Raw genomic sequence first — 13,815 nt, forward strand, 5'->3', positions numbered from 1 at the left:
GGTAACCTTTTTTTTACTAGATGAGCTGTGCTCGTGGTGCTCGCCACAAGTTTGGATTTTGGAAGACGATTGTTGGGCCCTTCGGCGGCACCTATGGATGCCTGCCATCCTAATTCCTAACTGCATTGTTTAGCCCGTTACTTCAGTTGGGACGAACGCTAATCAACTGACGTGCCTAGCTCCTGGTCCTGAAACAGTGCAACTATACATTGCCGATCCAGCACCATGGATCACACAAGCCACCACCGGAAAAGGAGCAGAGGGCCATGCGCTGCCGCTACCAGCAATGTCGTTCAGGTATTGTGACACTGGGATCACTGCTTGCAGCGGCGGCCGCAGCGCTGCTCCTCTTGGTGGTGGCTGACGCAGGGGCAGCCGGTGGCAGCCATGATGGCTAGCTGATCGGGCTGCCCAACTGCACCACCACCAGCAGCTGATCGGCTGGCGAGGAACTTCGAAGGGGCGGTGGCGGCATCTTAGATGCGACTGGACGGGAGGAAGAAGGGTCGGCTGCACACAGGACACATGTAATGGCCTAACAGGTGATATTGGTGGGTAATTTCAATACAACTTCATGAGGAGGTGTGAAAATAGAATATCTGATGCACCCTTTGAAGAGCTGTAAAAAAACATAAAGCTGGCCTCTAGCTCCATTTTTTTTCCCGAAGCCAGAGTTCATGAAGCTTTTTTTTTCCGAAGCCGGAGTTCGTGAAGCTGGACATGTTTAGCAATTAGCACAAGAATTTGGAAGCAGAGCTGAAATTGATGAGGAATCGGAGAAATGGCTACAGATCCAGGAATCATCTTCAACAGGGAACTGCTTTTCATAAGACAGCAGAGAAATAGTTCAGTATCAGTTAATCCATTTGATTCATGCCTTTGGCTTTTACTTAAGATCATCTGGTACATAACGCAATGCAATAGCAACAACACTCATCAATTCTCTAGACACGCCTCAAAATGAGCAGGGAACACCAACCCACACGCACATTTTAACAGCTTCTCTCCCAACAATTATGACAGCGAAACAAAATGAACATATAATTGAATAAAAAAACAGCTAGCTATATACATCACTCGTGAGATCATCAATCAGCGATTTCTCACGAGGGAAGGCAATCAATAGCTCCAGGCAATACTGCTTCGCTGAATAAAAGATACGGTACCGCAATGACATGGGACCAAACACTTGTGTCCAGCTAGCTCCTGTCCGTTAGGTTTTCTTCACATCTCTCTACTCACTCAAGTTGCATCCACGGATGTAGGGGTGATCATACTTGATATACTTGGTCCAATATGGTCGGTACTTGGTCATTGCCAGCTCCAACCATGGCTTCATGTTCCCATTGTAATGAACAACAGCAGCACCGTCTATCTCCGAACGGTCTATGCTTGGGTTGTATCCTAATCCAAGAACGTGCCAGGACTTATCCAGGGGATGCGTCAATTTGTAGAAGGTCAAGAGGCCAGGCGGAAGTGTCCCAAGCTTCCAAAGAACTCTGTCTTCATTCTGGAAGAACAGAACAGCAAGATGATCATGTGAGATATGATGAGTGTAAACTAAGAATATAGGGTTTTGTTAAACATCTTCCATCTGTATACAAATGCAACTCGGTAAGAAGAGTAGAAATATCACCTTGTTTTGCCATTTGTGGTAGATCCCAGTAATATCTTTCTTCTTCCACTCCTTCAGATCAAAGATGTTCATCCCATAAGCCCAGCCGCATGCATTTGGATCAAAGTTCCGAGCAATATGTGGATTTGAAAAATTAAGGTACTTGTCAAAACGGTGGAAACTCTCCCCACAGGTCTCCACAGCACCATTGACATTTCCATTAAGATCAACATCCCACAACCCTGTCAAATCTTTCTGCACAACTATGTCATCATCAAGGAAAAGTATCTTATCCAACTTTGGATAGACCTCTGGGAGATAAAACCTCAAGTGGTTCAGCATAGAGAGGTACTTGGGGTTCCGATACTTTAGGTTTGAGGAACCTGCTGAGAGAGTGGTGGGGCGATCAGCTTTGAAATAGTACTCTTTCATGGCAGCAGACTCAAGTTGCCGCAGCACAGGACAGTACGATGAGTTCAACCACTTAAATTCGTCCACATTCTCAACATGGATGGTGGCCTTGCCCGGTGGGTTCAGCAGAAACCACATGTTCATGGCTCCAAAGTTTAACTTATCAGTCACAAGATGGAAAACATGTTTCTCTGGTTCCTGAAACAGTCATTCGAAGCAATCACTGTTAGAAACCACCAATGTGATTGGTAACGCAAAGACAGCTAGTTATTGTCTCTTCCTTCAAGTGTAGTGGCGGTACAATTGAATAAAAGGACATGCAAATTACCTTGGCATTCATGATGGTCGAGTTCACAACAACAGAAGCTGCCAAGACGTTGTCTGAGAAAAGTGCATAGTGGTAGAGACTTGGGTTTTCTAAGTTCTCACTCCTTGGGAATTTCCGTTTCTCCAGGGGGAGGAGATAGTAATCAATTGTCAGTCGCATAGACAAGCAGTGAATGCTATTTGGAATTGTCTTTGCAGCCAACTGGCTAAGAAATGTACTCTGCTTCTTCAAGCTCCTGACCTGTTCATCAGCTGACTGAAGCATAGCCCTCAGCCTCTGAGTTATAGCTCTGCAATCGTACACTTCTTCTCTAGCCTTTGATAAAACTTGACCCATTGCTCTGATTTTCTCAGGAGCGCTGTAAAGTAGATGTTTTTTGTTAAAAGAAAGCAAAGTAAGAAAATTATTTTTATAGAACAAGGAAAGAAGTGAAACAGATTCACACCTGTGATGCAGGTCAGCATCAGCAGCAGCCTCTCCAACAGCCCGCTGGCTTTCCTTGATTCGGGTCTGCAGTTCTTGAAACAGCCCACTCTTGTTCTTTGATTTAGCAAGCGCAGAATAGACACGAGCCATAATAATTTGGTCCCTTATCAACCTAACTGTAGTGTCTGAATTCTCATTCTCATTCTCTTTCCTCCATATGCTATATTTCCCAAGCACAGCAGAATCGACAGCCTTTGATCGCTCAATAGCGGCATTCTCCAGCTTAACACGCGCTTCATCATCTTTACTCAGCAAATCCATTGCTCTCTTCTCACGCCTCTTCTCCCTCAGTTTCTACAATATCCAGGCAAGTAAAAAGGACGTGAGAAATGTTTATCAACAGAGACAAGAACAAGGCAATATGCATACAAGATTAGTACTATTACCCTTCGAGCTATTTTTGCTGCTGTGTCAACTTGATGTTCATCTGCATTTAAAAATATTTTATTTCCAGGTGTACCTAATCAGAAGATGGAAATAGCTTCTGAAATTCATGTTTATATTTGCACCTGGATCTTTGGGTGAATTATTTGTTGGTAAATCATGTTCTGCTGCACTGTTTTCAGCTTTAGCCTTGTCATCGACATTCATGCCCTTGTCAGTGACTAGATCATCAGTTTTCCATGAGGGAGATTCATGATTCCTAAAAAAGTCAACACTCAATGTGCCTTTTTCTTGTTGACTAGCAGCTATAGCATCAATCACCTGAAGACAAAAAAATTTGCAAATACAAACAAATTAAGGACAGATAAAAAAGACAAATGGCAGTTTCATATGTGACCAACATGATAATTGATAGTTAAACGAACATGCAATAAACAGACTGCAACAGTACAACCAATAGCCAGTATGCTAGGCCATGAAAATTATTTTCTATAACTTCAAATTACATGAGACAGGGACACAACATTAGTTGCTCAGAATGAGATAAAAAGAGAGATAGGATAACTGGCTGTAATGCTATGGTTTATGCACCTCATTCTGACATGGGTCATCCATTGACACTACACATAGTTTGGTGCATAAGCTACGTGCACATCATTCAAAAGTAGAAACATCTGGACTTAGTACTAAGCATAAGCTACGTGCACATCATTGCATAAGCTACGTGCACATCATTCAAAAGTAGGAACATCTGGACTTAGTATTAAGGAACATGGGAGAAGTCAACATCCAAGGCAAATAGAGCATGTATGACTATGTACAATAAAAGAAGTATAGAAACATAAAATATCAGAAAAAACATTGCACCACTGGTTGCAAGATGTTCTGACCTCCTTTGGCAAAATAGATTTTAGATTCATCATTGCAACTGCTTCCTGCAAAATAATTCATAAAGTGAAACGAATCCTCAAAAACTAGGATAGTGAAGCAATAGCATCCCTTTCGAGTTTGACAAGTACCTGATCATCATTCCTAACCTTGGGATCTGCAGGTAAACAAAAGATGTCATCACTTATCTATCTCAAGTAAAACAGTGAATTCAAACAGTAACGTATTCTCACTGCTAACAATGACATAATGCGGATTGTGAAATCATATATAATGTACTTATATCAACAATATTTCATCTCAGCCAATGGTAATGCCCAGCATGCTTATGACCACCCACTATACAGTTCTGTTTGCAGCCAAATGTGTATAGTTTTGTTCGAGCACAATCATATTATATGGATGCAGTTCAATTTCTACAGTGGCAGCCTACTGTCACCCTCTTATCATCAAACCTAGCAACAGCGAAGTGTAACTTTGCAGTGCTAGAGGATAACAATTCCTAAAATTGCTAGGGTAGTAGGGTCACATTGCCCTTTAACACAGAGCAACTTGCTCAAATTTTGCATCCAAACGGACAGAGCAAGCAACAGCACAACTGGTACTAAAATGACAAATCCCTAAATCACTCAAAACTACACAGATGATGCCATGATGGAGTTCTCCAACTAAACCGCGCCGAACTACTGCTGGAAAGCCCATCAATCCAAATTTAGGTGCTCATCCCGCAAACAATAACCGCAGATTAACAATTCACGGGACCAGACATCAGGGGCTCAGGGAACTAGGGAAGGGAGGCGAATCGCACCGGAGGCGACGTGGACGTGGCCGCGGCCTCCATTGCACACGACGAAGAAGAGCGACGGCGCGACCACGAAGAGGAACACGAGGACCACCACGGGGGGCAGCACGCCGGAGCCGGAGGCGCCGCGCCTCCCCCCTCCGCCCCCGCCGGCGGTGGAGTAGGGGAGCCGCTGCTTCGGGGTCGGCATCGGCTGCGCAGAGGTGCCAGCGCGGATCCGGATCCGGATCCGATCCGATCCGCCGGCGGCGGGCGGGGGCTCGCCGGAGGGCGGGGCGCGTGCGCTTCGCTTCCTTGGGAGAGACGGAGAGTGGGGAGTGGTGTGAAGAGGCGAGGAAACGGAAAGCACCCGATGCAGGCCGATGGCGTGGAGTGCCTCGTGGGCTTTTGGTTCTGACGCTGCTGCTTCTAACTAAAGGCCCGTTTAATGCCCAGTAGTACACTGGGGTGACATGTGGGCCTTATGGGCTTTCTGAATTGTGTGTGCCTTGCACGTTCAGAATCTCCAGTTTTTACTACTTTTTCCCGAAAAGAAGTTTTTGCTACTTTCTCAGAAACCCCTAAAAACTACTTTTTCAGAAGTGATACTCTATCCCTCCCACTTAAAAAATTTCTCTCCCTCCCCCTTAAAAAAAACTCTATCCCTCCACTAAAAAACTCTCCCCCAAAAATTAACATCATGCTGACAGATGAGCTGATGTACAGGAGAAAAAAAAGGCCTGCAGGCCTTGTAGTTTGTACACTGTAGTCTTTCTTTATTTCGTTTGCAAGAGCCTAATATCTTTGGTTCTATTTTTTTCGTCGGGCATGCGGCATGCGGGGTTTGTGGCGATCCCCTGCTCCGATGCAGAGCACGTACGCACCAGTCAAGCAAATCGACGGCTCCCGACAAAGTTGCCGATTCCAGCAATGACGCAACCCGGCAACGGCAAGACGATCTTTCGCCCTAATCCACCTAGCAACGTGGAAACGCATCAGTTTGGGAGAAAGCTCCAGAGCCAGTTTCGTCGAGCCGGCACGCAAACGTGAAAGCTACTGTTTACTCCAGTGCCCAGACTCGCCGGTATCGGTGTCGGTGTCCATCTCCGGTCCACACAATATCACCAAACTCGCAACGACTTCTCCTCCCGGTTCCAGACTTGAGACGCATCTTCACACCTCCTGACAGGCTGACAGTGACATTACCCATGACTGTCGACTAAAAATCATTTAATCATTCCCATTTACATGTTTTTTTTTATTTCACTACGGAGTTCCAGTCCAAGAGCTGATCCATTGTACAGATGAAACTTGCCTGCCGGCCCTTGAACACGCCATATCTTTGCAGCTGCAGCAACGTGCGCTTTCTTTGCCAAGTTTTGCCATCCACACCAAGCGTTCTACATTACTACTAGCTATGTACAAGGCGCGACCATGTTCATGAGTTTGATCCCCTGACCAAGCTAAGTCTAGAGACGAAGAGCTTTGCTGGAGTAGAGCTGAGCTAAAGCTACCAATTAAAGAATAGGCGCTAGTCTAGTAGCTACGGCTTACATTTGCTTGCGGCGTCGCTGTCACTGCTGCTGGGCCTGGCCGGCGGCGGGGGCGTCGGCGGCCATGTCGTGCTCGTTCGGCCAGGGGATGAGGCTGTGCAGCGGGAAGCAGCAGTCGCACTGCTGGGGGCACCGGCGCGGCCACTCGCCCACGGGCATCGCCGTCGCCTGGCCCTCCGCCTCGGCGGCCGCGGAGCCGCCGTCGTCCTCGGCGGGCGCGGCGGCGTCGCGGAGCGTGCCCCAGCACTCGACGCGGTTGAAGCGCGGCAGGTTGGAGTGGAAGTAGACCCACACCGTGGCCTCCTCCAGCTCCGGGTGCCGGCTGAACAGGTCGCCGTCGCCGTGCACGAACGCCTTCAGAACCTGCAGCCGCGCACATCCACGAACACTTTGAGTCTGACCGAGCGACCAGATGTTCAATTTTAAACCCTAAAAAATTGGGCCACAGCACCGAGTGTGTGGGCAGGAGGCGGGACACGTAGCTGCGACGTACCACGGGGAGCTCCTTGCGGAAGATGTAGTAGCGGAGGCCGGCGATGAGGTCGAGCAGGAAGTGGCCGCCGGATATGTGGCAGTGGACGTGCAGCGACATCCGGCCGCGCACCTTGTTCCACTCCGCCACCACCTCGTCGCGCTGCAGCCGGTTGTACCACCCCTGCAGCTGCGCGCGGTTGATGGTGTGGGACACGGCCAGCGTCAGGCTCGCCGTCACGTCGCTGTGCGTCAGCGTGTACGTCCGCGGCAGCACCCCCTGGCCCTGCTGCCTCCCGCTCTCCTCGTCCACGCCCAGGAACAGCACCTTCAGCTTCGACGCCTCGAAGATCGCCGGCCCGAACAGCCTCGCCGTCTACACATGTACGAGGAGAAGAACAACCAACCCCTGCCGACTCATCAGCTCAAAGGCGCCCCCAAAACAAAATCGAATTTCCTATCAAAGGATCGATCGGGGGAATCGAGCTGAGGGGGTCACCACGTACCGGCACGACGTATCGCCTCCGCCGCGCGTCCCGGGGCCGCCGCCGGAACACGACCACGGCACCGGCGCCGTGGTGCTGCTGCTTCAGCTGGGAGATCGGGAGCAGGGACATGGTAGAAGCGGAAGTGGCCGCCGCCATGTTTGCTCGATCGCCCTCGCTCTCTCTTCCTCACCGGCGCGCCACAAAAGTCGCAAGCGAGAATCGGGACCAAGAATAAGAGCCGGCGGCTCTCCGCGGAAGCTGGATCGATCGAGCTCCGCCGGCGGCTAATTTAATCCCCGGCGAGGAAGGAACCTTGCACGCCTCTCTGCCGGGTCCCGGTGGATGACCGGATTTTGAAAGCCTGGTACGCAAGTGGTGTGGCGTCTGTCTCGGGCCGGTTCCTGGTTGTGTAGCTCGCGAATGGCTTCCTGGACTGCAGGGAGTCGTTATATGAGTGGGCGTGACGGGTAGGGGACGACGAAGAAGAAACAGGAGGCGCGCAACTCTGCACTGCAGCGGCGCCGGCCGAGTGGGTGGTGGTGGAGTGAGGGGTCGGGAAACGTCGCGGTTGTGTGCGCGGGCGGCCAAGCTCTCGTCCGTCTGCCTCCTCTCTTCTCGGCAAGGGTCGGAGCTGATGCGTGTGGGAGTGGGAAGAAATAGCAGTCGCCCATGGACGCGGGAACGCTTCGGTGGCCGCTCGCCCGCGTTGCAGGTGTCGCGTGCTCAGTGGTGCGGTGAGTTTTTTTTTTTGAATTAAGTGGTGCGGTGAGGTTCTAGCAGCCGCGTGGTCGTCGGGTAACTTTCACTTTCTATTTTACCCGCAAAAAAAAACCTTTCACTTTCTATGCAACTCTAACATTAACCGCGGTGAGCTGATGATCGGTGAATCTCACTTTCTTAGGCACGTGACGGGTCAATCAAGAATTGTAAAATCAACACCGGCAAATGGCGTATGATTTATGGTAGGCTGTATATTAGTTGCGTGCTTTGACTCTCAGTTAGTAAGGCTATGTGAAAATGAGCTTACCATTGAAAGCTGATGCAAACATAAAATGAGCTTACCATTTGAAAGCTGATGTAAACATAAAATACGACCGGAAAGGTATGATTGCTCCACTAAAAGGAAGCAATAGGCTTCCCGAATTCTAGCCACGCAGCGAGAGGTTTTTTTTAACTCCAATTTAAAATTTGCTCTCGCGAAAAGTCGAACACAGCACCTAATAAAATAGTGTTAATAGAGGCACTAATTCAACTAGAGATCCATTCGAAAGCTGATGCTAATTTCTCGGAAGAGATTGAAGGCACTATCAACCTCCGGTCAATGTTAGTTTAAATGTTAAACGGTGAACGGTCGCTCACACACCGTGTAGCAAATAGTCGGAATAAATGGCCGTTTAAACGGTTTTATAAACGGTCGAAACGGTTTTATGCGGCTTTACACGGCAAATCGGTCTACATAGCTACCCATCGAGTAGCGTTTGCACGCAGTGTAAACAGTGTAAACGGCCGTGTAGACGAACAGTACCTCCGGTGCATCTTCATGGAGGAGGTCCTCAGGACCCAATGGCGATCGCCTGATGTAAAGAAGATCAAAATGGGGCGGTGAAGATTCCAGTCTCACCAATCTGCTGTTTGTTGCCTTCGCTCTGCTGATGTAATTTTCGTTTTCTGGATCTCTTTCTGTGCTCGTGGCTGCCTCGCGGTAGTTTCTTTGTACCAGCATGTTTTTTATTTAGGGTTAACTAGCCTATCAACCTGTGCCCCCATACGGGTTGATTATAATTATTTTTAAAAATAAATCATTGAAATTAATAATTATAATTATCTATCTCACGCACTCACATCTATTAAATATTCTAACACATATAAAATATTTATCATAATATAGTTACAATAGATTTCATTTTACACCACATCTCCATGTGTATTTGATATATATAGTTAATTGAACTATTTATTTATGAATTAGTGTTCTTATCTCTTCATCATATACTCTCACACTTATCGCGGATAGGATTTTTATATAAACAATATTATAATAATGATAGAAATAATAATTTAGAATTTATATTGATATACTTTAGTATTTTATTATAATCATATAATTTAGATTCAGATTTAAGGGTTAGTTTAACTTTAATAATAACATCATTGGATAATTTGTATATGAACTAGCATCAATTAGGATTTCAATTGATTTATCCGGGTTCTGATTATGATTCTGATTGATTTATCCAGGTTCCAATTAGGATTTCGATTGACGGAAGGCTAGTCCAACTCGCATATGAGATGGACTAAGACCCGCATGTCAATGACACAAGATGGACCAAACCAAAAATTTAGGTGGAAATCTTACTCGCTTTAATAATACGTATAGATTTAGGGGCCATTTTGCATTATTATTTTAATGATATAGGTGGGTGATTTACACGAAGATTAGGGGGTTACTTTAGATTTTTTTATAATGGCAGATGTGGGTAATTTACATACATGTTTAGGGGTTACTTTAGTCTATTTTTATAATAGTAGATGTGGATAATTTATTAGAAAAGATAACGGATCCCATGACTATTATGATTAGAGTAATCAGATGGATGACTATATGTTTCTAATTTTTGTGAAATTTTTTAGAATTTCTTTTTTTAGAGTGTCCACCTAGAGTCCTAAATAACTTCATGTGGAGATTTTAAGAAACCCTTCAATTAGTAATTAGTAATAGTAAGACTAAAGACGCGCTCCCTGCTTACGCCGGTAGAAAATGGAGCAGGGCGTTTTTGCCTCTTCCTAAAAGAATGAGATTACCAATTCTTAACAAGTGCCAGAATAAAACAATGACCTTGAAAAATGGAAATACTCCAATTGAAGGCTTTACTGAAACGAAAGGATTCCCTCTCTTGTACTGGTCCTGTGGTCACTCTGAGGATCCCATCCCCCCACCCCCACCCCGGTTTTATTGACCTCGCTATTTCATCATCAGGATCCTAGTTGGTCCGATTAGGGCGTTGACAGAGGGATCCAGATATTTTTCAGTAAACCTAACGTTCCATACACGGGTCCTGTGTTACGTGGTGTGACGATACGGTACGCTGTTACATGTTTCTTGGCAGTCTCGGTACTCAGTACCGTCATAATCTGGATTGATGCGTGCACTACTGCTAGTTCGCATAGAGTGCAAGCAATGCTGTGGAATCTCCGTGCCATGGCCGGCTCAAGAAGGAACATTCATTGCACTACCCCGGTGCATAACCGGTCATCCCATGCCAACTTGGATGACAAATTCATTCTGAAGGGGGGAAATTCGCCACGATTATCTGTTTGCCTACCACTCCCCTCTTTCCAGGAAGAACACGGCTCTTGCTTCCCGACGTGTCAAATAAATTTAAACTTGACTAAATATATACAAAATATATTAATATTTATACTTTTAAAGAGATTTGGTATAAAAACATATTACATGATTAATCTCATGATACTATTTTGTAATATAAATATTAGTATTATTTTGTATAATTAGTCAAATTTAAAATTATTTAGCTTCTAATAAAATCGGGAGCCGCATTCTTTCAAGGATGGATGGAGTACTACTGTGGATAGATGATGATGATGATGTGGTTCCCAAAAAAAAGAGATGATGATGATGTGTACTCAGTGAGCAGCAAAACTTTATCCACTTTATTTCTTTGCTCGTAAAAGAAGAGGCAGAATGACTATCTTCGTTTCTTTTTTTTTTAATCGAATCCAACGAAAAAAAGGAAGATGAATCGTCTTTGTTTCTCCTTTTTGTCTCGTCGGTGGACTTGTGGAGTTAGCGCCATGTCTGTCTCTCGCCTCGTTTCAGGTCGAGAGATGAGTCAGACCAAAACGTGGTGAGCGAGGAACTCTGTACGAGACTCAGGGTGAGCACGTGTTCTGCTCGTATTTCGCCAGGCCACCGGAAGAGCACGGAGCCCCCTCGCTTCCGCCGCCCGCGGCCGGTAGCGGCTGCCCGGCCCCGGGGTCGCCGCCCGTCGGTGTCGGGGAAGAATCCAAAGCCCCGCGCGGACCAGCAAATCCTTGCGAGGCCGGGCGATCCGGGAAGCGGTGGTCACGTGGAGGAGCCGGGCGGCCTGCGGCGCGCGTGTTCGCCATGCTTGCAAGGCACGTCGGTCGACCTTAGCCGTGGCGTGGCATATCGATCGGAGATGGCTCTCCTTCCGTGGCGGGCTTTTTTGGGGGCTTTTGGAGTGAGAGATGTTGGTCCACGTACGCACGTCTGGTGACCAGGAGCGCCGAGCGCGGCACGATGTCCACCCCCCCCCCCCCCACCCCACCCCACCGGCGGCGGCGACCAAGCGCCTCCGCCGAGCAAGATCGACGGCGACACGTTGCGCGCATGTAGGCGTGCAACGTGTAGTATGTAGGCTAGGCCGCCTTCCGGGTACTTCCAGGCTCGCCGTCGCGGTTCACGGGCGGCAGCAAGGCCCGACGAGTAGTAGGGGCCCTCCCGGGCCATGAACATTTCCATGGTGTCTGCACGACCTTTGAACGAGTTCGGATTCCGGGCAGGATCACCTGCCAACATATTGTTTCCACGGGTTTCACGTACTCTACTTGTAACACCCAAGTGTTAAACTTGGGTTTAACTAGCTAACTAGTGACCAAATTCTCTCGGTTACAAGTCGAGTCACAAATCGACTCAAAACTCGATTTCAAATCCTGGAGCTAGCCGAACCCGGATACTCCGGGTACGAATCCGGAAATTCCGGATTTACCCGGATACTCCCGATATTCTTCCGGATACTCCGGACCTGGAACTTTATATCTCATGTTTTGGTCTTTTTGCTGTTCCCAAATGTTATAAAACATTACTCACTCTCTCCCGTGCTCTCTCTCACTCCCTCCCGTGTCTCTCCCTCTCTCTCTCGTGCTCTCTTTCCCCCAAACCCTAGAGACTCAAAACCCTCCCTCTACCCTTGATCCAAGGCCCACGGGAGCTTCACTTGGGTGGTGGATCATCTATCCCGCGTGCTCCATCCCTGGACGGCTTGGGTTCAACCCTTGGAGCAAGGAAGAGCTCACCCCAAGGTAAATAAGCTAGGGTTCGGCAAGTCCCGTGTTCTAGGGGGTTCGAATCGATTTCCTCCGGTTAGTCATCTTCTTATGAATCACTCTACTAGGGTCTAGGAGGGTTTCTATTTTTGTGGATTGGTTTTTCTAGAAATCACGATTTCAGTTTTTGGGGCGAAAAGTGCTGTCGGATCCGGAGACTCCGGGTATAAGCCCGGAAACTCCGGGTTTTGAAAACTCCGGGCGAAACTCCGGGTATAGTCCCGGAAACTCCGGATTTCGGAATCCGGATACTCCGGGTATGAATCCGGATATTCCGGATTTTAATAGAACTGTTGGGTGTAGAATTGGGTAAATTTGGGGTAAAGTTGTAGTGTTTCTACTTGGGCATTTCAAGGATTGTTGTTGCATATCGTTTTTGCATGCATTCTCATATCATTGCATACGTGTAGACGCTGCCGCCGAGGGAGCCGTATACGCAGTGGTTGCGGAACCACAGGAGCCGCAGGGGCCAGCCCCACAAGAGGAGGTTCGCGGGGAGTCGGCCCAAGGCCCCACTCACCCCAGTGTTGAGCAGCAGACGCAAGGCAAGCCCCGGTGCATGTCCTATTACTTTTAAATTTATGACACCTACTTATGTTTCTAATACTTGTGCAGTAGGTTCAGGAATTGGTTGGAACCCTAGTTGCATGATCCTTAGGTTTCCCTGAGTTATACTAGCATGTATAGGACGATAGCAGTGCTATGCTTAATGGTTCCCGATAGAAGACGAGTGATCTCTTGTCACTCGCGAGACATAGGATGTTAGAAGTCGAGTAATTTCCGGTTACTCGCGAGATGTAAGATATATGTATTTATATTCCAGTACATGAGTTATTGATTTTGATATGGAAATTGAGACCGGACGGGGAATGATGAGAATGTTAGGGATGGCAGCAGGACAGGGTTTCTGGGTGCCTTAGCCCCGTCTGAGTCGTTTAAGGACCGGTCGTTGTGGTAGTGCTGATCGGGGATTGAATTGTACTAACCGCATGCCGGGAGTAGGAGGTAGTCGAAACCGGTAAGCCTAGTACTGCCTTGCTTCGAAAGTACAGGACTCCATCTCACCTCCTGGGGTAGTCGAGTAGTCGCAGAGAATTGGGAATGCATGTATTACTTTTGGTGGTCTCATGTTGAGCTCGGGTGACCATATGATGGTGGGGCGGTCCTGTAGTTCGAGGCGGGGAGGGGAAGGGTTGGTGCGTGTGGTCCGACGGGGCTTATACGCGCCGTGTTGGTTAGGTCCACCTTGCAAGGTTAAATCGGATCGATTCGCCGTGTCTCGCGGTTATGAGGGCTTTGATCTCTTTGTCACACCGTAGCAA

General features: G+C 47.6%; 2 protein-coding genes across 6 annotated transcripts; both read right to left on the reverse strand.

Moving 5' to 3' along the window:
• Window positions 1-843: 843 nt before the first annotated feature.
• LOC120661349 (polygalacturonate 4-alpha-galacturonosyltransferase-like) lies at window positions 844-6,554 on the reverse strand. 2 transcript variants are annotated; one of them, XM_039940178.1, is made up of 9 exons: window positions 6,448-6,554; window positions 4,244-4,269; window positions 4,115-4,159; window positions 3,350-3,545; window positions 3,227-3,267; window positions 2,800-3,134; window positions 2,355-2,712; window positions 1,637-2,224; window positions 844-1,510 (listed from the first exon to the last, which is right to left on the reverse strand). In XM_039940178.1, exons 3-9 carry the CDS (start codon window positions 4,145-4,147, stop codon window positions 1,235-1,237), a joined length of 1,827 nt encoding a protein of 608 aa, XP_039796112.1. In that variant the 5' UTR covers window positions 4,148-4,159; window positions 4,244-4,269; window positions 6,448-6,554; the 3' UTR covers window positions 844-1,234. The 2 variants fall into 2 exon arrangements, with proteins under 2 accessions (XP_039796112.1, XP_039796110.1); XM_039940176.1 differs by lacking the exon at window positions 6,448-6,554 and adding an exon at window positions 4,921-5,248.
• On the reverse strand, window positions 5,619-8,023 carry LOC120661350 (protein STAY-GREEN, chloroplastic-like). Of its 4 annotated transcripts, none has more exons than XM_039940181.1 (4): window positions 7,424-8,023; window positions 6,940-7,293; window positions 6,448-6,809; window positions 5,619-5,869 (listed from the first exon to the last, which is right to left on the reverse strand). In XM_039940181.1, the coding sequence occupies exons 1-3, from the start codon at window positions 7,559-7,561 to the stop codon at window positions 6,468-6,470; spliced, it is 834 nt and encodes a 277-aa protein (XP_039796115.1). In that variant the 5' UTR covers window positions 7,562-8,023; the 3' UTR covers window positions 5,619-5,869; window positions 6,448-6,467. The 4 variants fall into 4 exon arrangements, with proteins under 4 accessions (XP_039796115.1, XP_039796116.1, XP_039796114.1 ...); XM_039940182.1 differs by lacking the exon at window positions 5,619-5,869 and adding an exon at window positions 5,876-6,075; XM_039940180.1 differs by lacking the exon at window positions 5,619-5,869 and adding an exon at window positions 5,876-6,083.
• Window positions 8,024-13,815: the final 5,792 nt, after the last annotated feature.

Source organism: Panicum virgatum, chromosome 2N (genome assembly GCF_016808335.1).
Source record: "Panicum virgatum strain AP13 chromosome 2N, P.virgatum_v5, whole genome shotgun sequence".
In the NCBI taxonomy this organism is placed as follows: Eukaryota; Viridiplantae; Streptophyta; class Magnoliopsida; order Poales; family Poaceae; genus Panicum; species Panicum virgatum.